Source organism: Crocodylus porosus, unplaced genomic scaffold (genome assembly GCF_001723895.1).
Source record: "Crocodylus porosus isolate Cpor-Errol unplaced genomic scaffold, CroPor_comp1, whole genome shotgun sequence".
NCBI classification, from domain to species: domain Eukaryota; kingdom Metazoa; phylum Chordata; order Crocodylia; family Crocodylidae; genus Crocodylus; species Crocodylus porosus.
The window spans coordinates 79,136,326-79,157,635 of NW_017728918.1; the positions used below are offsets into that span (position 1 = coordinate 79,136,326).

Genomic DNA, 21,310 nt, shown 5'->3' on the forward strand with positions numbered 1-21,310 from the left:
TCCCCCCCTGCCACTCTCCAACTCCCCCCACATCCCCTACCACCCCTTACCCACCCACACCCATGGAACCTCCCCGCAATTCACCTTGGATAGCGCCAGGGGCAGCAGGAACACCAAAGAGATGCTCTAGCCAAAACCAGAGCATCTCTTTTGGAGGATTGACTCTCTGGGTACTGTCTTGAACCATGCCTTGCTCCGCTCTATTGCGGAGCAGTTTTTTTAGACCCCTGGATATCCAGGGGTCTATTTTTCTCCCCATCCTGCAAACTTGCAGCGCAGGGAATATTTTTTCATTCCTGCATGTTCCTGTTGCTCTGCCTCAACGGGGTTTGAGGCAGGACAAGCGGCATGTGTGCACTTGTCTGGACACGCTCTACCAGACCAAAAGGTGGGGGTGAAAGATACAATTAATTCTAATACTTTGGCAACTGCTTATTTAGATAAACTTCTCAATTTCAATGATTTCAGTAGAAATTTTGCCTAAGTAAGCTGCTTTAGATTTGGCTTCACATTGTAGCTTCATTATATTCTGGTGATTTCAGTGGGAACCATAGAAATGAAATGCTGGCAACCCTTGCAAATGTGTGCCCTGTCTCCATTGAAGTGGATGAGTGTCATGCCGTTGATCTATTAAGCTAGGTATTCATCTAGTTGGAGCAGGACTATGCTTTAGAAAGTGAGGAATCTTTTTAGCGCTTTCTTGTAAGTAGTAATTTTGGAAAGAAAAAACAATGCTTAATCCTTGGAACACATAGCTCTTTGTCATAACAAAGTTTTAATATTTTCCAATGAAACAAACTATACATTAACTATAAATATTAGTCCATTCAGTCTATCATTTGCAAGCACATGTACAAAGGCATATTTTTATAAGCATCTTCCCCCTCCAAAAAGTTCCTTTCCTTCTTTGTCTTTTCCATCTTGTAGACTGTTATAACAGTGAGAGTGAGCACCAAAGCAGACTGCTATATGTATGCTGCATGTATTGATGGCTGCTAAAATCAACTTCTGGCTCACAGGTAGTTGATTTTTTTTGCTTGTTTTTTTTTCACTGACTCCTTGTTTCCATTACCTTGCATACAATGATGGGTATTGAATGCATATCTGAACATATCAGGCAGAGACCTTCTATCCTGTGAACTGCATATTTTTAACAATCCATTTTGGCCTTTTGGTCCATGTTTTATTTATAATTAGAAGACAACTATACAATGACAAAAATGCTTTTGAACAAAGTCTTTCGGCATGTTCTCTAATCATCCAAATGATAAATCTGATTTCCCTCTTGCACTAGCTTCACACTGGTGCAGCTGGTGTAACATACTGAATGACATCAATGTAAATGAGAAGGGAATCAGGCCAACTCTAGTTTAACCACTGGAACAAACATATAGGTAAGACATTATTCTCCAAGAAATATAATCTTCTAAAAGCTTGACTTCATTGTGTTTTCAATATTATTTACTTCCCGTTCTGTCATCTTGACTTTGATGCTTGTGGACTGAGACAGACGTTTCTGGAAGTTCCCGCTAAGCAGTATGTAAAGGAAAGGGTTAATACTGCTGCTGGCATAGCTAAGGCAGATTGCAGAGTAATAGCTCATATAGAATGCCAGTGTTGGCTGAGAGATGCGCAGATTCACAAGCTGTATCACATGGTATGGGGCAGCACTTACAACGAACACGCCCACCAGCACAAGCACCATCCTGGTTAGTCTCATGACCCTTTGTCTTGGGATACCGGTGTTGTAACTGCAACACAAACATGAACTGCGCTAACTGTAAAATATCAAGTGTTGAAAATAATGGAAAGGGAAATGCAGATCAGTGAAAAGCAAGTACCATAGGTTAAATACATTTGGGATATAAGCAGGGACAAAGAACAGTACAAGTTTCCCTTGATTTATGCAAGTTCTATTTATGCAAATTCACTCGTATACGATGACCCTTTATATGCCCGAAATTTGTTATATGTGAGGTAAATTCTCTCTTATGTGATCAGCATAAGCATGCTGCCCCTCCCCGAAGCAGGTAAATCTGCGAGTTTGTGATGGGAGGGGGCAGGGCCATGAGTGGAGGGATTGGTGAGGGGAAGGGAAAGGAGTAAGGTGAGTGGAAAGGGCCATTGGGCCAGGGCTCCACTTACCCCAGCCCATGCTCCAGTAGCCCCGGGAGTAGACGAAGCCAGCTACCTGTAGCTGCTGGGCTGCACCATGCCCTGAACCCCCCGGGGCTCTGCTTCCCCCAGGGCACCGGGCACCGAACCCACCAGCGCAGCACAGCCCAGCAGCTGCAAGCAGGCGGCATCTGCTGTTCCTGGGGCTGGAGAAGGGGTGGGTGGCAGTTTGCAGCAGGATGAGAGCAGGCTGGGGCCAGTGGCCACTGCAGACTGGGGCCGGCAGTGGCACTGGGTTCTGCCCAGTGTTCAGGTTGGGTCACGGCAATGGGACTGGGGCTGCTGCCACCCCAAAATTCACTGTAGCCCACCCCCCCAGCACTGCCACTGAGCACTGGGAAGAGCCCCAGCCTGCAGCAGCTGCTGGCCTCAGCCTGTTCTTGTCCTGCTGTAGGCTGCCACCTGCCCCTGCTGCAGTCCCAGGAGTGGTGGACGCAATCGGCTTGCAGCCTCTGGGCTGCGCTGTGCTGGGGGATTTGGGGCATGATGCCCAGGGGAATCGGAGCCCCAGGAGGTTTGGAACATGGTGCAACTCACTGGCTGCAGGCAGCTGGCGTCAGCCACTCTTGGGGCTGCTGCAGCAGGGGCTGCGGGGAGTGAGGAGAAGTGGAGCTGTGGGGTGAGTGGGGAGAAGTGGGGTGAGTGGGGCTGCCACCTGCCCTGACTGCCAGGAGGAGCACAGTGCTGCCCCCGCTGCAGTCCCGGGAGTGCCAGACATTGCCTGCTTGCAGCCGCTGAGCTGCCCTGCGCACCTCACCCCGCCCCTTCCCTAGTCCCAGCCTCACTCCCTCCCTCCCTCACCACCATGGGAATGCATCCCTCTCTGTTCCACTGTAAACTGGGTTTGCTTTATGTGAATTCAATTTATGCGCTGTCCTCTGGGAACACATCTACCGCATAAATCGAGGGAAACCTGTAACTTAATTTTTATTTCAGTGGGCATTAATTGTCAGGGTTACATTTGATCCTAAAGATTCATTGATCCTAATGGTGCAGAGAAATTGTGGAGTTTTCTATACACTAATGTGATGACAATTTGTTTGGGTCAGATTATAGTAGGCAGCTGCAGATCCTCTGTATCATGGTATACGTGTAAGAGGTCTAGTCTGGTGCCTGATAAATCTGCCTGTAAAGAGTCCTGTGACTATCACACCAAGACCTTTGACACATATGCCTAGGCAAGAGTATGGAGGAGTAGAGGCTGCCCAAGACCTACCATTACCCTTTTAGATTGATACAGAATCCAAAGGCCAGACTGAGTCGGGATATTCAGTGCCTCAATGGTTGTAGCTTCTTCCAGAGACCAACAGATAAGAACTGCCAGTACGCACAAGGCTGTGGGAGCTAGGGTTCTGAGGTGCCTTACATTTGCCTTATTTGTGAGGTTGCAACATTGTGGCATTTTATAGGAGTTACCCCGCTACAAGTAGCCTCACCACATTGCCACCAGGCCATCCAGTCGGATGGATTTTACAGTCAGAATGTGGTGAGCCAAATAATAGAACAATTCTTATGTTGCAAATCACTTAGAAAGACCACAACAGATCAGGATGCTTTTAGTGCTATGGATTCCCTTTTGAAATCTCTGGGTTTATTTTGTGAATTCTGTTTGCACACTTAAGAGTGCTAACATTGCATGGCAATCTGAGGCACCCTTGAAAGGATCCCCCTAGACCCCCCAGAGTCCCTAGGGTGCTGTGGCTCAGTGGAGTTTGGCTTTACAGTGCCTCTGCCCTTGTGTGAATCTAAGCTTTGACCCATTGACCCAGTCTTTCTATCACTGATCATGAAGCTGAATTATGAAATACTTTGAATGATACTTTACCATCCTGCTTTCTTGTTTTGCTGATACATTTCCCATGTGTAACACAAAATTAGAATGTAGCAAACGAATATCAGTGGTAAAGGAAAAAAGAAAGTTGTTATAGTGAAATAAAGTGTGTACCTATAAAACAAACAGAAGAGACAGTGTGGTTACACATATATCTTATATGTTATGATTATCTTATGAATATGAATAAATATGTTTATTCCCATTAGGAATTACATACCCAGAGCTACAAATGAAATCAATGGGAGCTGACAGTGTTCAGCATTTTTCAAAATAAACTCAAAAGTTGCTTCAGCTAGGCTCTCAAAAGTAGGCATGCAAATTTAGAGGCTTCTGAAAAGTTTGATCAGAACATATTTATAAAATAAAACACAAAATGTATATTTACAGGTCATATACTTTGCGCATAATTCTGAATGAACTGAGAACAGATAGTTATAAACTGAGTAAAATAAAGAGAATTTTTTTTCAAAAGTATTTACTATTGATTTAACAGTCTGGTGATTGGCAATGATAAAATTCCCACCAAGTTCTATTATTACTACTACTTCTACCATTATTATTACCACAAAAGCTATCACCTTAAACTGAGAGGCAGGTCTGAAAATCCTGATCTTTAATAATATATTCCATAGACAATTCATAAGATCAATAGGACGGTAGGGCTGGAAGGGACCTCAAGAGATAATCAGGTTCAATCCCACTTTGAGGCATGATTAAGCAGACATTATTGATAGATATTTGTGTAACATTCTTAAAAACCTCCAATGAAAGGAATTCCACAGCCCTCTTAGGCAGCCTATTTCCCTTGCATTTCAATCCTTGTAGTTAAGAGGTCTTTCCGAATACTGAACCAAAATCTCTGTCTGCAAAGTAAGCCAATTACTTCTTGCTCTGCATCAAGGGCCACTAATTGCTACCCTCTTAAAGCCTATTAAATGTTTGGAGACTGTTGTCATGCCTCCCTTCCCTCCAAGTCATTTCTTTTCTAGTGAAAATAAAATTAAGCCCCTTCAGAGGCCTCATATTTTAAACATTTGATAGTACTTGCTTTTTTTCTTTTGGATTCTTTCATTTGCTTACAACTTCCTTAGAGTTTGGGACCCAAACTATGGTCCACAGGCTGGATCTGGCCGTTGGAGCCATTTTATCTAGTAGGGGTAGGGGGTTGGTGGTATTTCTGCAGTGGGGGGACTTGGCACATGAAGCAACTGAGCCATGGGTAGAAGCAGTGACATTAACACCGTGGGGAGGAAAATAACGATTGTGGCTGTGGCCGCAGAATAGAGGCAGCAGCATGGGCTGGGTTGGCAGAGGCCTGTGCTCGGAGATAAACTGTGTTATAGTGGCACCCTGCTGCAAAAAGCTGCTGACCCCTTCTGTATGAGGACTAAGCGGTCCTAAATACAATGAAGTAATTACCTTCTTTCTAATATGCTCCATATTTTCTGGAAATGGCAGTATGCTGTTGATCATGTTCATTTTGTGGTCCACTGTAACTAACAGATTGGTTTTTTTTTTTTTGACATTCCCTTGCCTACCTACTTATTTGTTATTATCAAGGTATAATTGCATTTTTTTCTATTTCAGTTTTGTTTTATTGATTTCAGACCATTTATCCAACTTAGCAAGATTATTTTAAATTTTAATTCTATCCTTTAAAATTCTGGTAACCACTCCCACCTTGGATTCATCAGCAACTTTGATAAGTATACTCTCCATCATCCAGTAATAAGGAAAATGATTCCTGAACAGAACCCTGCTGGACCTTGCTTGATATGATCTCTCAGAATGACCAAGTTTGGTTATGTGTGACTGCAGTCAAGATAGATCACATCTCCTGATTCATCCTTATCCAATGGATCAGCTAACCAGTCAAAGAAGGACATTAGATTCTTTTAACATGATTTGTTCTTGAAAAATTTAGGATGGCTATATCACATTATTATCTTCTAAGGGTAAGTCTATACTGCGGCTGTGATGTATCCCAGAGAGGACAGCCCAACCATACCCTATGTATCTGCTAATACACACCCACTCCAAACTAAAAAAATACATCAGTGAAGATGCTCTGGGGTCGTCTTCTGCAGCTGCTGTCAAGCTATCAATATCTGCCATACTGGAGTGCTGCTACTGGGATGATTCTGCAAAGTCCTCAGTGGTGTATTTCTGAGTTTGGAATAATGGGCAGGAGCTTTAAATGAGGCATACTTGAGGCTACTCCAACTGGGATATGCCACTACTGTGGTGTAAACACACCCACGCTGCTTACAAATGTGATTGTTCAATCTACTTAATGTCTGTCCGGCTGTTTAAGTTAGGTTGGTGGGTCTGTAATTCAGTAGTTTCTCCTTTCCCCCCTCCTTAAAAATAGGTACCATTTCTGTCCATCTCCATTCCTCTGGGACCTCACCTTTTTGAGTTCACATAGATAATCACTAACAAGTCCTTGGTTAGTTCCCTGAATAATTTATAGTGGACTCCTCTGCCCCCCTCACTGAGGCTCACACTCATGCCCCCCTTCACCGGAGCTCACTCAGCTAACTACCTGTGGGGCTGTCCTATATGCAGTCCTTCAGGTCTCCCTTGTGGCCCTACTCTGCATGCCCCGTTCAGCCCTTCAAGTCACCCCTGCAACCCTACTATGCACCAAATTGTGCAGCCCTTCAGATCACCCTGATAGCCTACTCTGTGCAGCCTAACTTCACTTGACTCCTTTGCCCCCTTGCTTGGGTCACTCTTTGGACCCCCTGCACTGAGGTCCCAGGGGCTTACACCCCATGGCCTCAGGTGTCCAGAGACATGCCTGGCCCCACTCTTCCTGTCCCTACTCTGGGTCACCCATCAGGTTGTGGGGGCTGGGGCTATAAGGCACAACTTACCTTTCACTGGGGAGGGAACTGGCATGGCATTTTATGGGGACCACCCCACCATGGGTGAACCCACTACACCATCTACTCCAGCAAGGTGTAGTTTTTGGTCATGCTCCAGGACCAGGACCCCCCTCTATCCCCACAGCTCCTTCTCTGTACTTCCAAGATGTCACAAGCAGCCACTCTGGCTGGGTGGTGTTCTTCTGGCTCCTTGCAGCACACCACTAGCTCAGCCCTGAGGGCCTGAGTTAAAATGAAGGCTGTTCAGCCCCCTCCTCCTATCACAAGGCCCTCCTGCAGTCATGTGACCACCTCATCAGTGCTGGTCTGCACCTGCTGGCTGCCCTGACTGTTCCAGCCCTTGAAGTGGCAGGCACCAAAGGAGCCAGAGATCAGTGGGAAATTCTGGCTCAAACTATGTGCATCCATGGCTGCATATAAAGAAATGAATCCTACATACTCATTCAAGGGTCACTCTGTTTCTGGTATAGGGCAACCATCCATCCCTAATTGGGTGTGACAGTCCTGAAACTTCAATATCAAGCCCTAGTCCAGGGATGAATGACTCCAGGACAGTTTCTATCCTGGGTTCCCTTTGGCGCACTCATCAATGGTCCCAGTATTATGTGCAGGGATCCATTTTCCATTCACCATGGAAAAATGTGGATTTTCTCCTTGCTGCTGTGTGCATAGAGAGAACAAAAAAAGAGAACAGAAAATGTAGATGTGCAAAGAACTCAGATGTGCACAGAACTTATGGTCATAAGAATTTAACACAAGACCTAAGACTTTGCTAATAAAATCAAATTAATATCAGGAGGTTTCTCAAAAATGATGTACATGACCTGCAGGCAGAAGCAACTATAAAATGTCTGGACACCTGTAGAATGTTATGATGGATTGAAGAGGTGACCAGCAAACTGCCTGCCATTGACTGGGACTTATTAGACTTGTTAGCTGCAGTGTGTGTGTTGAGTCGCAGCAAAACCTTAAGAAGTGAAAAATATAGCTCCAGAAGGAAATCAAATGGTTACAGATCATAGCTGCCTCAATACAGAAGAGGACCAGTTGGAGGAACTCATTAAGACCTGCTATGTACAACAGTATTTTCCCCAGTTTGCAACTCAGAGGAGGGCAGATGAGCTGTTTAAGGTCAGATAACATGAGGAAATTCCCCTGGAAAGGTTATTTGGTTTAGTTCAATACAGTTCAAATGAATAAGAGGATGGACAGAATATGAAGTTGCTGCGAGCCAGCTTCGGCAGCCAAGCTCTGATGGTGCTGCAGAATTTACCCCAGAGAAAAGACTGAGTTATCCAGACCTTGTATAAATCCTTGACAGCCATCCCCCTGCACTGGCTGTGCATCTGAGCCAACTGTCCATCTGAGCTATCCATCTGAGCTGGTTATGGCACAGTTAAGAGTTAGAAGGAGATAGAGAAAAAGAAACCTCATCTGAACTGGCAAAAGACCTGAGAGGACCTGTGTTCCCGGCATACATAAACAGAATCATACTACTGGAAAGAACATCCAGAGAGGACTTCCAGGGTAATTTGGTAATGGACCAATTTATAGGATGCTTAGCTGACCTTTAAATCACAAAGCAAGATCAGTGAAAGGAGGTCAGAGACAATCCACATTAATTACCACATTAGTTCAGTTTCCTATTGTAAGAATATACCAAAAGGGGAATCAGCTGCTAATTAAGAAGCCAGATATTAGTAGTCCACTTGGTACAGCTCTGTGTCTAATAATCATGACGGGAAAGGAAATTATAACTTGATCTGTGAGTTTATTAAATGATTTATTACATAAACTTACACACATAAATACACATATGTAATTTTCCTTGTTTTCAGGAAATACATACTTTTTCTGAAAACAAGGAAAATTGCCAGTAATGTAAAAAATATGGGCAGCAGTTCAGTTAATGGCTAGTATAGCATTTATATGCTAGAGACAGAAATTATACATAAACCAGTATAAGCACTCAGATAAACCAGTTCAAATCTGTAACACAACAGAAGTTCAGTGCACATAAATTGCTTTCAAAATGGCCAAAACCAGTTTAAGATAAACCTGGAAGGATGTAGTATCAGACTTAACTGATTTAGGTTAAATAAGTTTATTTAACTTTTGGTCCAGATCTCCTCCAGATTCAAGTTAACTCACAGTCCCCCAGTATCCCAGGATGCTTTGTACCTCTCTTGCAACCTCTCCCCCCGCCCCACCCAGAGGATGGGCTGGTTAGCCTTGGACTAAGCTGTCTGCTGCAGCCAAGCAGGGAGGCATTCTATAGTGTTTTCCAACTTCTGGCTTTGGCCACTGCAGGCATGTGGCTGCATTTCTGGAATCAAAAGTGAATGGCTGTTTGCTTGCTAATTGGTTCAATCTATACAACTTATACTAATCCATGAAGATTGAATCAATTCAGCCTCATGCTTTTTGACTTCATGTACTTAGTCATAAGAAAATATCAGGGCTATATTTACCTGCTCCTGTCCCTTTAAGGATTGAAAGTCTGCTGAAGAAGTCATGAAAATACACTTGAAGTGTGGGAGGGTGCTTCTGTACAGTTTGGTAGGCACTGAAAGGACTGCAGTAATGGAGCTTGTGCAAGGAGTTCCTTTCCTTCTTTCATTCTTCTTTTGATATTAAGTTTAATATCATCTGAGAGCTTATCATTTGAGCAGCCAGAAAACAGTGAATTGCAGTGATCTGACTTTCCTTAGCTACATCTATGCCCTGGGGGTTTATGCTTTTTTATCTATGGTGGCAGCCGTAAGAAGGTCAGCTGCCCAGTGTATGACAGCTTTGCTGGCAAAAGGGTGTCTTTTGCTGCCAAAGGGAAGCTGGCTTCCCTGGACATCCAAGGCCCTGTTGGCTGGCAGATTTGAGTTCTGCTTTCAGGGGTACATCAGCTATGGGGTGAGAGATTTTCACACCTGAAATATCTCTGCTGATATAACTTTATAATGTGGACAACAGCTCAAAGATAAGCATTCAGAAGAGAGATCTGTGGACTGCTCCAGGAAAAGCTGCCAATGAAGATCTGTTTACAAGCACTCTGGCTGAGAGAAACACAGAGGACTTTCATGTATGTAGATGTATGGATTTTTATATCAGGGGAAGAACTGAGCAATTTACAAAATCTGTGATTCTCTGGGACCAACTGGAGTCAGAACTGAAGAATAAATAATATGTTGTTTGAATAAAACATAAAAATAAAATTAATCAAAAATCACTTGCAGCAAAAAGGTTGAAAAAATGGAAGATCAGAGACTGTGACATAGCTAAAATTAAATGATATGACTATATACAAATGAGAGACAGCAGGCTTAAAAATTAAAATGGTGTGGAACATGTTTTTTAGGAAACCAGGAAATAAATTAAAAACCAAACCCCTGTGAAAAATCTGTTATCTGCAACCCAGCAAGGAGAACTAATTTTAAAGGGCTTTAAAACAACAGGACTCTCCAAAGCAGTTCAACTTATTAAATTGAGATTCTGCCGTGACATGCAAAAGGAGAGAGGCAGTAATAAGTCTGCCCAAGACTGAGCCTTGGGAGCTAGGTGGGGAGAGAACCTACTCCATCTCTAAAACTGGGGCAGGTCTATTTTCTGGACAAAGGCTGAAAACTGAAGTTTATTTGCCAGTATCCAAAAGAGCACAAAAGTCAGAAGAATCACCAGAAGATTTTCTGGGCTGAGTACTTGACTAGAAACCAGATGTACCATTTCCATCACAAGAAGCTGAATCTAACTCTGCCCTTATACAAAATATGTTCTTTTATTCAATTCTGACAGAGGCCTTTGACGGATGTTAAGTTTAAAGTGCAATGGGATCTAAGGTGTGATGCCAAAAATCACACCTTCTATCATGCCACATGTGCTTGGTAAAACGTGTGATTTTGGGATCATGGCTTAGATCTCTATTGTGCCTTACTTGTCAGTGCAGTGGGAATCTGGGATTATGCTCCTGGGTTCCTCAACACCAGCAAATTTAAACCTAGGTGCTGACAAGCTCACCATATGCTGTGACCTATGAAACCATGTATGCTGTTTTGCTGGATGGCATATGTGATTTTTACAGGACCTGGCTCATGGGGACCTCAGGATCATTTTGCTGGGACAGGACCCTGGACTCTGGGGCTCCCCATGTGGGATCCTAACACTCTGCTGAGTATCGAGATATGCCACGGGCCACCCCTGACTGGCCACATATTCAACTTGAGGTGTGATACAACATTGTCTTATATTATATGTGGAATACCTTTGTGGCTCATTTACTGAATTATCACACCTTAAATTGACTTGTACCCATGGCCGGGTTACTATTTAAGGTACAATTAACCTGTTCATTGTTTCTTAAATATAATGTGTGTCAGGAGGCAGGGTGGCAAAATTATAACCTTCAAATACTGATGTGGCCTCATTTAAATTAGATACAGGTTGCAAATGAGATCTGATTTGAAAGGCTGTAGAGTACTGCTGTACACTACTGCTGTACACTATTGTAAGTGTAAAGGCAAAGAAACAGAGATATGGGGGATAGAGTAAGATAGTATCATGCTGTTCCATACTATTGCTATACAGAGAACACAGATCAGGAAGAAACAGTACCTTCTCCCTGAGAAAAAGAAGCCTCAATGAGCAGCTCATTGATGAAAGAGAGAAGGGAACTAAAATGTCACTGGTGATGAAATCAAAAGTAGCAAACCTGAAATAAAATCAAGATGTCCAGGTGCTTTATCAATGATGAAAGCACTACTGATGGTAACCAGGCACATGCAGAGAGGCAGGCATCGAGAAGATGTGATACCTGCAGGCAATCCAGAAGGTAGGATGTGAGACTGTTGTTTCCAATGTGGGAGTAAGGAATACAACCTGTCAGGATGCTGTACAGCAAAGCTGTCAAATTAATTTGGCCCATGGGACTGGTCCACAGGCCAGATGAATCCTGTGGGGCTGGCCACACAGCCTGGATCGGGCCCACAGACTCTCCCCCAACCTGAGTATGCTTGTGGAACTTGCTCCTGCTGGTTCAGGACTGTACCTCATGTGGCACCTGCTCTGGCTGAAATGGGACATAAGCAGCAGGAGCTGCTGCTCTAGCTGGTCCAGGGCATATGCCATGTGCAGCACCAGTCCTAGACTGACTGAAGCAGGGCAGCAGTGCCATGTGCAGTACAGTGCTGAAACAAGCCCTGGATCCCCGGCATGCAGGGGAACCATGGAACTGCCCTTCTCCTGCATGCTGGTTCCAATACCTGCTCTGGATTGCCTGGGACTGTACAGCATGTGATGCCCACTCTGGGACTTGCACTGCACATGGTGCTCTGGCCTAATACTGGCTAGAGCAGGTACCACATGTGGCTTGAGTCCCACTCTGGCCAGAGTGGGCACTGCATGCTGTGTCATCTTTGACTGGCTGGAATAGGTGCCGTAAGCATTGGATCCAGCTCATGGGGGGTAGAGGAGAGGAGGGTGCTAGATTGGGAGCCAAATGGTGTAACTCCCATCAATGATGTAGCTCCCTATAGTTACAGCCTTATTCTGGTCCCAGACAATGCTACTGCCTCCCCTGAAAATTAAGCAACTTCCATGCCCACCCTATCCTGGTATATTCAAAGCAGAAGAATAGTGCTGGAAAGCTGATGGTGCACAGCATGACTCCTCTTAGGCAGCAAGGTGTGGAGAACCTCTGTCTAGATCAGGTCACGGGTTCAGAACCGCAGCATTGTTTTAATAGTTGTGGCGATTACAAACTTGTCTGAAGGTGTCAGCTTATCATAGCACAGCCACAGGTAGCACACAAGCTGGACTCTCACATTGAACAGCAGCCCTGGCTTCCCCTATGTGGCTTCAAAACAGATGGCTCCCCTCCAGCTGTTGAACAACTCCTGGGCAATCAAGTCCTGCAGTAGGAGCAGGGCATATTGGCTGGTGTTCCCCAGAGATCTGTCTTCCACAGAGAGCCCCTAGTCCCGTTGGCTGGGGGTTGCAGGAGACGATGCTGGCCAGCCCCCAGTGGGATGTCATGCCCCATTCCAGGGAGTCTCCCCTGGGGTGACAGAAATGAGAATCCCATGGGAGGGACCCTGGGATGCCAGGCAGTGGGGAAAGGTCCCCACTACACCTTGACTGGGAGCTAGAGGAGTGGGAGAGGGACCTAGGACAGAAGTGGCATAAGGGAGCCAGTGACCCATAGCCCAGGGAAGCAGAAAGGCCCCTGATGGGGCCTGCTTTGGTGGGCAGTGGTGGGTGAGGGGAACAGGACTGGAGTTTCTGGGGCCCAAGGCTAGGGCCATTCATGACACTGCCCTCCTCTCTAAGCTGATCCATGCCCCCTGGCAGTCACTCCATTACATAGGCCCCCCCACGCAGGTCCAGGAGAGTCCCAGCAGCCAGCAGGAGTGCTCAGAGATGGAGGAGGGACAGGTTGTCTCTGGGACAGTGGTTGGCATTGGAGCCTGCCTGCCCCAGCTTGTCCACTTACCAGTGGGAAGTCCATAGGGGAAATTTTCCACTCCCTGTGACCCCTCTGCTGACCTGGGTCCTGTAGTGGGGGAGTGCCCAGCTGCAGTGGGGATGGGCAGCTCCCAGGCTTGGTTTTGCTGTGTGACATGGGCCCCAGGCATGAATGAGGGTTGTGGAGTTAGGGTCCCCACAGAGGGAAAATGGGTCCTGGGGGCAGGGGGCTGGGGGCAAGGGGCTGGAGGTCCTGTGAGGGAGGGTCAGGAGTCCACAGCCCCTGCTATGGTGATGTCTTCTGCCTCAGAGACTCTTCTCACCCTGCCCTGCACCCGTATCCTGCCTCTGCCTCACAGTCCTCTCAGGAGGACAGTGGGTTTGGGATCACCCGCCTGTCTAGCTCCTATGAAGAGAAGTCCCTGGTCTTCACTCCCAAGTCTGGGAATTAGTTTGCTAGGTCTACAGTCCCCTTCCCCATGCCTCCCCTCCAACAAGTTTCTGTGTTGAGTTCAGCCCTTGTGGTATCCCCCCTGACCCAAACCACCTCCTTGTTCCCCATCTTGACTGCTTCCTTCCCCCGCCCACACACTGCCTGGTTATTCTTCCCTGTTCACAAATCTCCTCCACCCCTGCCCCTGCTCCTTTCCCCATCTCCCTCTAAAGGTTGCTAGTTTGGGTCAATGGGAAGAGGGACTAAGTTGTGACATAGGGAGTGTTCAACAAGTTTTATTTATTGAAAACAAGAAAAGTTTGGCATTTGGGACATTGTAAGCATGTCTCTTTCTCACTCTACATTGTCCCACACCCCTGGGAATGGTCTCCAAGGAATGGTCTCCAGGTAGCCAGGCTTGTCAGCTGTGCTGCCTGGGATGCAGTCAGAGGAGCCCATGGGAGGAGATCCACTGCCCAGTGCCAGGGCATGGGCACTTAGGGACATGAAACCTTCTGGTTCTACAGGAGCTGTATGGATTCCCAATGGCCAGGGCTTCAAGGATCCAGACTCCCTGCTGCCCTACAGGGCCCTTGCTCCCCATGTCAGTAGGGGCTCTCTCTCTGCAAGCTCTGTGCCATGCCTGGTCTGTATGCTGTGCTGCCTCTGCCCAGGCTTCACAGAAGATGTCTTCCTGGTCTCAGAGATGTTGTGGAGGGTGCATGAAGATGAGCTGCAGCAGGTTTTCCTCCTCCACCACAAGGTGAGTGCTGAGAGCCCACCAGTGCACCATGAGGCAGCTAAAGGCACACTCAACAGTCATGTGGTGCCTGCTCAGGCAGTAGTTGAAGTGGCTGTTGATGGCAGAGGCCCAGAACAGGAACTTGATGATCTGGATGTGGTGCCACAGGACTCTGGCGTCCATGGCATCCTGGGTGGGCTTGTCCTCATTGACTACTTGGAAGTCAATGGCCCAGTCCAGGACAATTGGTGGGTGCAGGATATGATAGGTGGCTCTGCGTGGATGCCTAGCTGCTTTCTTAGGGTCAGAAAGCCATATCCCATGGTAACTAGCTGCCACATCATGTCCAGATAGCTCTGCATGATGTTCCTACCTCCTTCAAGAGTCACATAGGGTGATAAGCAGGACACGCCACAAATCATCAGTGTTGAAAGAGGAGATGCACAAAGACCATCATCTGACAAAGACCATTTGTGAAGCTTATGGACTTATGTTGGAAAGACAGGGATGGACTGCATGTTCTAATCTGTTGAGAGAGATGTTAAGATGACCTTGTGTGAAAGCTCTGTTGCACACCTAAGAGAATGAAAGGTTTATATTAACTATAGACCTGAACTATATGACGCAAGACTGTTTCTAAGAGTGTTATAAACTGATAGCCTGATTTCAATCTGACTTATTCTGACATAAATCTTGAGTAAATCTGTTGAAGTTAGTAGTGTTTCACTAAGGTAAGATGATGAAAGTGAGAGTAGAATATGGACTAGTACTCACTGAAACATTTTGGCATCTATTTAAGTATGCTTGTAGTTTTAGGAACACCGTTAGTTTACTAACAAATAATACTGAATCCTAAAAATATAAAACAAGAAGGGTGTTTTGCATGAAAAGAGGTACAAGTAGCAGTTATATGTTTATCTATCTGTACATTTCTTTCTGACATTGAAGACATTTTAGAAATATTACACTAAGTTTTGATTTCTAAATTCAGTGTTAGGAATTTACATGGTCAGCCAGACCTATTCTTTCTGGTGTGTTAAATAAAACATTTTCAAATAGGGCTTTTGAGAAAGAAAAAATTACCCAATTGAAATTAATTTACTTACCCTGAAATAGATCCACTGAGATGAGTGAAAGTGAAAGAATTAATTTTGCCACTGACCTTTGATGATCTGAAGAATATCAGACCTAGCTCTCATCTGAAGTTTCAAGATGCTGTTCTGTTAACACTAGTAAAATGTTATTGATTCTGTTATTTTCGTTTAGCACTCAATGTGCATAGTTTATTATTTGATATATAGAGATTTTTATTGCATAGATCTCATCCTGCTCACATTCTAGTAAAAGGAAGATTTGCCAGTTTGCCAGTTACCTTGCTTGGAACGGAGTTAGGTCAAGGAATGAAAATCTGAGGCGACATAAATATTAATGTAGATTACATTTTTTAAATTAGTGTAAATACAATTCACATGACAAGGAAGAGGAGGGATGTGCTTCTAAAAGGGAAAACAGAGTATGAAGAGAGAGAAAATAAACAACCTTCTTATAGGATGAGGAGGGGAACTGGAAAGAGGAAGGGAGGTTTCTGGAGGGATGCGTACCAAGCACTCAGGAAGTCAAACCAGAAGGCAGCTACCCCTCACACAACAGAGCATGCTGGGATTTTAGCATGTTTAACAAAGATTTTTTCCTACAACTCTGCCCACTTGTAGTATCCCTTATTTCTAATGAGACAGCTCCTTGGGAAAGCATGATTTCTCTCCTCTACTTATCCTTGTTTGTCTCCATTACTGTACCTCCTGCTCCTCTCTTGCTTCTGCCATAGTGTATGTCCTTTGAGGAAGATTGAACATCCTGCAGTGTTTTCTCAGCCCTGGGCATTTTGCTGTAGGTTGCTTTGATGGTTCAAAGATGACTTAAAAATGATCTGAGTGCTCATCTGAGGATTACCCTTACTTTAGGGTTTGAATAAAGAAAAATGGGCATGGCTCCCATCTCCATCTCCAGTAAGCCCCAGCAGCCAGCACAATGTACAAGCTGGACACCATTCTAAAATGTCATGTCAGACTGGATGGCCATCAAGTATCCTAAAGGCCAGAAAACTACAAAGTTCCCCCTTGATTGCTGAAGTGTGGTGGGTGCCAAACAGCTGACCCTGAAGTTCTGGTTCGCTCATGTCAGGGTGCTGGTAATCTCTTAGCTAGTGTCCCAACCCAGAATTTTTCTCAGAAGGACATGTCAGTCCTGGAATAAATAATTGTAGAAAGGAAACTGGCTGACCTAATACTGTTGCTATATCAGCCCTTGCTTGCAGTTCCATACAGCAGCACTTATCATGAAGTATATAAGCTACTTTGCCTTTTGGGTAGAACTGTGAGATTATTGGTCAAGCAAAAATAGGAGAAACCAATAGGAGCAGGAATTACATTTGCTGTTTTCAAAAATACAGTTAGCAAATTCCTTGGGGAAAAAAATCAGTTTCTCTGAAGATCCAAGGCAAGTCTATTTGGGTTACCCTAAGTATTTAAGTTACTCAAGTTACCCTACATAGCAGCTCCAGTATATGGGTGAGGCTTCCCTTCATTCAAACTTCCTACATTTCCCGCATCCTGTTCATTGTGGACTGATGCTTGGTGTCCCTAAGTTGCAGAGTAGAATGGAGAGTATTTTGGTATTTTCCATACTTCTGAGCATTATTGGCTGCCACACAGGGTCAGGAAGGAATTTTTCCCCCTCCTCTTCCTATAGGTTCTTTTCCACCTTCCTCAGAAGCACTGGATGTCAGCTGTAGAAAATGCTTGGGGTTTTCATAGATTTCATAGACATTAGGGCTGGAAGGGACCTCGGAAGATCATCAAGTCCAGCCCCCTGCCCAAAGGGCAGGAAGTCAGCTGTGGTCATAGGATCCCAGCAAAATAAGTATCCAATTTGCTCTTGAAGGTGTTCAATGTAGGTGCTTGAACCACCTCCGATGGCAGACTGCTCCAGACCTTGGGGGCTCGGACAGTAAAGACATTCTTTCTTGTGTCCAGCCTGAAACGGTCTTGCAGGAGTTTGTGACCGTTCGACCTAGTCATCCCTTGGGGTGCTCTGGTGAACAAACATTCCCCTAGATCCTGGTGGTCACCCCTCATAAACTTATAGGTGGCCGTCAGATCACCTGAGCCTGTGCTTTTCCAGGCTAAAGAGCCCCATGGCTCTCAGCCTGTTGTCGTAAGGTCTGTTTTCCTGACCTCTGATCATGCATGTGGCTCTTCTCTGGACTCTCTCAGAGTTTTGACTGGAGTGTACCAATGTTCCTGGCTAGAGTGCCTTGCTGGCTAGAGTGCCCTGCTCTTCCACTCAGGGTCAGACTGGTCAAGAAGAAATTTTACCCTATGGTCAGGTATGTACAGACTGGGGAAGCAGACCAAGGGTGTTAACACATCTTTACGTGTGCTCTAGGGGTGGTGGGGCAGTGATTTAATTAGAGTGACTCTTGGGTCTAATCCTCTGCCTGAAGCAGGATAATTCTATAGTGGGAGCACGGCCCTCTTCCTTGGATCTCTTGAGAATACTTTAACAACTATAGCAACAGGATACTGTTCCCTGTTGTCCCGCTGCTTTAGCTCTGGCAGGCTTAAGTGCTATACTTTATAGTTGTGTGACAGGGTTGCTTGTGCAGTTTTAGTAATAGGTTAGACAAGAATTTGTATAGGACTGGTTAGATAGGAGTCTTTAAAATGGGACTTCCATGACAGTTGCCATTTTTCCATACATTGTTTATCCAATTCCTTGCCATTTAACCATTTCTTCTGATATCATTCTATACTTTTTACTAAAAATATAGATTTTTTAATCTATGTTTGGACTTTATTTTTCTATTTGTATTCTCTATTGAGAAGTGTCAAGCTTCTCACCTTAGTCCTGTTCTCCTCCTTATCCTCTGGAGATTCCAGTCAACTCACAAGGGTTGAGATGCTACTTTTTATGCTGACAGCTCATAAATCCACTCTTCTACCCATCACATTTTGTTTTTTACTTCTAATACGTATCTCCTAGCCTTTCACTTTAAGATTCTATAAATACAGGGATATAAAACTCGCCCAGCTTCCCAGGCCAGATCTAGACCATGTGGGCATATTATAGCCCACATCTGGACCCACACTCACCAGTGGGATTAACAACAGTTGTGATGCAGCAGTTGTCATTTGCCCAGCTTCCCCAAATTCCCATCTTCTCCAGGAGCTCCATGAGCCATATGAAACATTTCCATGAGTTGGATCCAGATTGCGGACCCTATTGTCGACATCTCTGCCTGAATACATTCCTAATGCCTCCCTCCTATGAATGTATCTGTGAAGTTTTGTTTTGTTCACACTTTCCCCTGCACTTGGTAAAGTCTCCTGGGAACTGTTCAGAATTCTCTTTAACATAGTGAATACAGACAACCTGCTTTTGGAAGCCATTGATATGGTAGAAATGAAGACCCTTATTATGCTGTCAAAACTATTACTGAATTCCAACACAGCAAACAGATACTAGAAATAATATAAACAGATAGTAGACTATCTATGCTTTGTTATAAAATAAGGTTAGAGTAAATATACTGAGTTTCAGTGAAAATGAGTATTATTATGAATATTATTACAATTGCACCTTAAGTCCACAAGGAATGTAAGCATGAAGTTGGTTGGATTATTTCTCAAAATTAACTATGTGTTTAAGAATGGAGCAAATGACAGTCTCTTATTCTTGAATTATTAAAGTTTCGATACTGGGACACTCTTTGTAAATGTGAAATTCCAACAGTACTATATTTGCTGTGCTGCATTTAAAGATATTCATAGGAAACCACCTACCTGTCCAAACTCATTACCGTCATAATAGCGCTGCATGCAAATTGGTTGCATGTATCCAATGATGTAATGATGGTACACAGAGGGCTGCCAAACACCCACTGTCCTCCACGAGCCCATTGATGAATAAGAAAGGGCATACCAATGATATGAACCAAATCTGCTATAGCCAGATTGCAGATATAGATATCTGGAATCGATTTCTTTTTCGTTCTGAAATAAATAACATAGTATCAGAAAGGTAGTTAGATGTGTTCATCTGAAGTTAGGCAGAAGGCAGGGTAGATTGGCACCTTATAGAGTAACTAATTCAAAGATACAAAAGCTTTTGTGAGTCCAAGCTCGCTTCATCAGGTGCTGAGAGTTAGTATAAGTGGTTCCTGACATATCCAGCTTTGAGCATAGCATTGAATTAGATGACATTCTGCAGTCTCTTCCAGCCCTACTTTTTTATGATTCTATGACAGTGGCTCTTAAACTTTTTAGATTCAAGGAACGTCTCTATAACTTTTGTGAATTGAGCAATATTGTGTTTCAAAAATGAATTTATTATATTGTTTACCTCCTTACCGAAGGCCCAGGCAGTGGGGGTGGACAAAATGACCAGGCAGAGATGAGCCTGAGCTTATTTTGTACCATATGACACCCTTCAAAGGCACTTCATGACCCTAGAACCCTGGTTGAGAATTATTGTTCTATGATATTTTTGTATACAAAAAGTAGTGTTGGCTAAAAAGCAGGATTTCTTCATCACAGAAACATTTTGTGCATCTGAAATTTGGTTTCAGTCTGAATCAGAAATTTGAAACTCACAGGGTTCTCAGGATACACCTATCAAACACACAGCTTGCAGCCTCCCCAGATGTGGGGCATACCCCCTGGGAATGGAATCCAGGTACATTTCCATTAGAATATTCTCAACAAAACATTTTGGACTCAACAAAATGAACTTTTTAAACAAACTTTCTTTGGCTGGAGAATTTCCAACTATCTCTAATAATACTGTTAAGTTATTCATATTCAAGACAGTGATCTTCCATTTCCATTTGAAAACTACATAATTTAAAGAGCTTTTAGGCCTATTTTACTCACAATACCTGTATGGTAAGTAATGGAAATTCTTGGGTGTAAAGTAAATTCAAGCAAGAGGAGTGGGAATCTGGTGTTAAAGGAGAGAATGTGACCAAGGGATAGGGTGATGCAGTGCATAAATGGGCAGATTTTGGAGGGTACTCGGTCATTAAAAATGCAGATAGTGGCCCAGTGGGATTTTCAAAACTGCCTAAGGTTAAATGAGTTCCAGTGAATGAGACACAGGTCCTCTTGGTGATCAATACTTAAAAAATATACAATGTATACACATATGTAGTGGATTAAGACTGTATAGGAAACCATAATTCTGGTGTTTCCTTACTTTTGATGGCTTGATGCTACAACCTTAACTTACAACTAGAAGCATGTGAAGCAGATTCAGATTTGGACTGATTTGGGGGACAGTGATTCGATTCACTGATTGGATCACTGTCTGGGTTCGATTCAACCACATCTGAATCTGAAGATTCAATGCTGATTCCGAGAATCAGTGATTCGGCCATAGACACAGCTTTATATTGGGCCAAATCTTTATATTGGGCAACCTGAACAACCTTAACCTTAACTCTTTTATAATAGCTTTTATTTATAATATATCTATAAACAGTAGAGACTAGTGGGAGAGTCTTCAGTAGAGCCATCTGATCTCCATCAGATGTGGTGCTCTAAAAAAATTGTCAGTAAAGTCTTCAGTTTGAGCTCGGAGGAATAGTTTCATAGTTTCATAGTTTCTAGGGTCGGAAGTGACCTGAGCAGATCATCTAGTTGACCCCCTGCCATGGCAGGAAAGATTACTAGGGTCAAACGACCCCAGCAAGATGTTCATCTAACCTCCTCTTAAAGACCCCCAGGGTA

At 44.2% G+C, this 21,310-nt stretch overlaps 1 protein-coding gene across 1 annotated transcript in view; it reads right to left on the reverse strand.

Annotated features, from left to right (window-relative positions):
• Positions 1-878: 878 nt before the first annotated feature.
• The window catches only part of MCHR2 (melanin concentrating hormone receptor 2), a 33,812-nt gene continuing 13,380 nt past the window's right edge, over positions 879-21,310 (reverse strand). The window contains exons 2-4 of the mRNA XM_019538179.1: positions 19,367-19,576; positions 4,001-4,126; positions 879-1,751 (exon numbers count right to left, since the gene is read on the reverse strand). Of these exons, the coding sequence (XP_019393724.1) occupies positions 1,427-1,751; positions 4,001-4,126; positions 19,367-19,576 (661 nt within the window). The 3' untranslated portion in view covers positions 879-1,426. The remainder of the gene's footprint in view (positions 1,752-4,000; positions 4,127-19,366; positions 19,577-21,310) is intronic.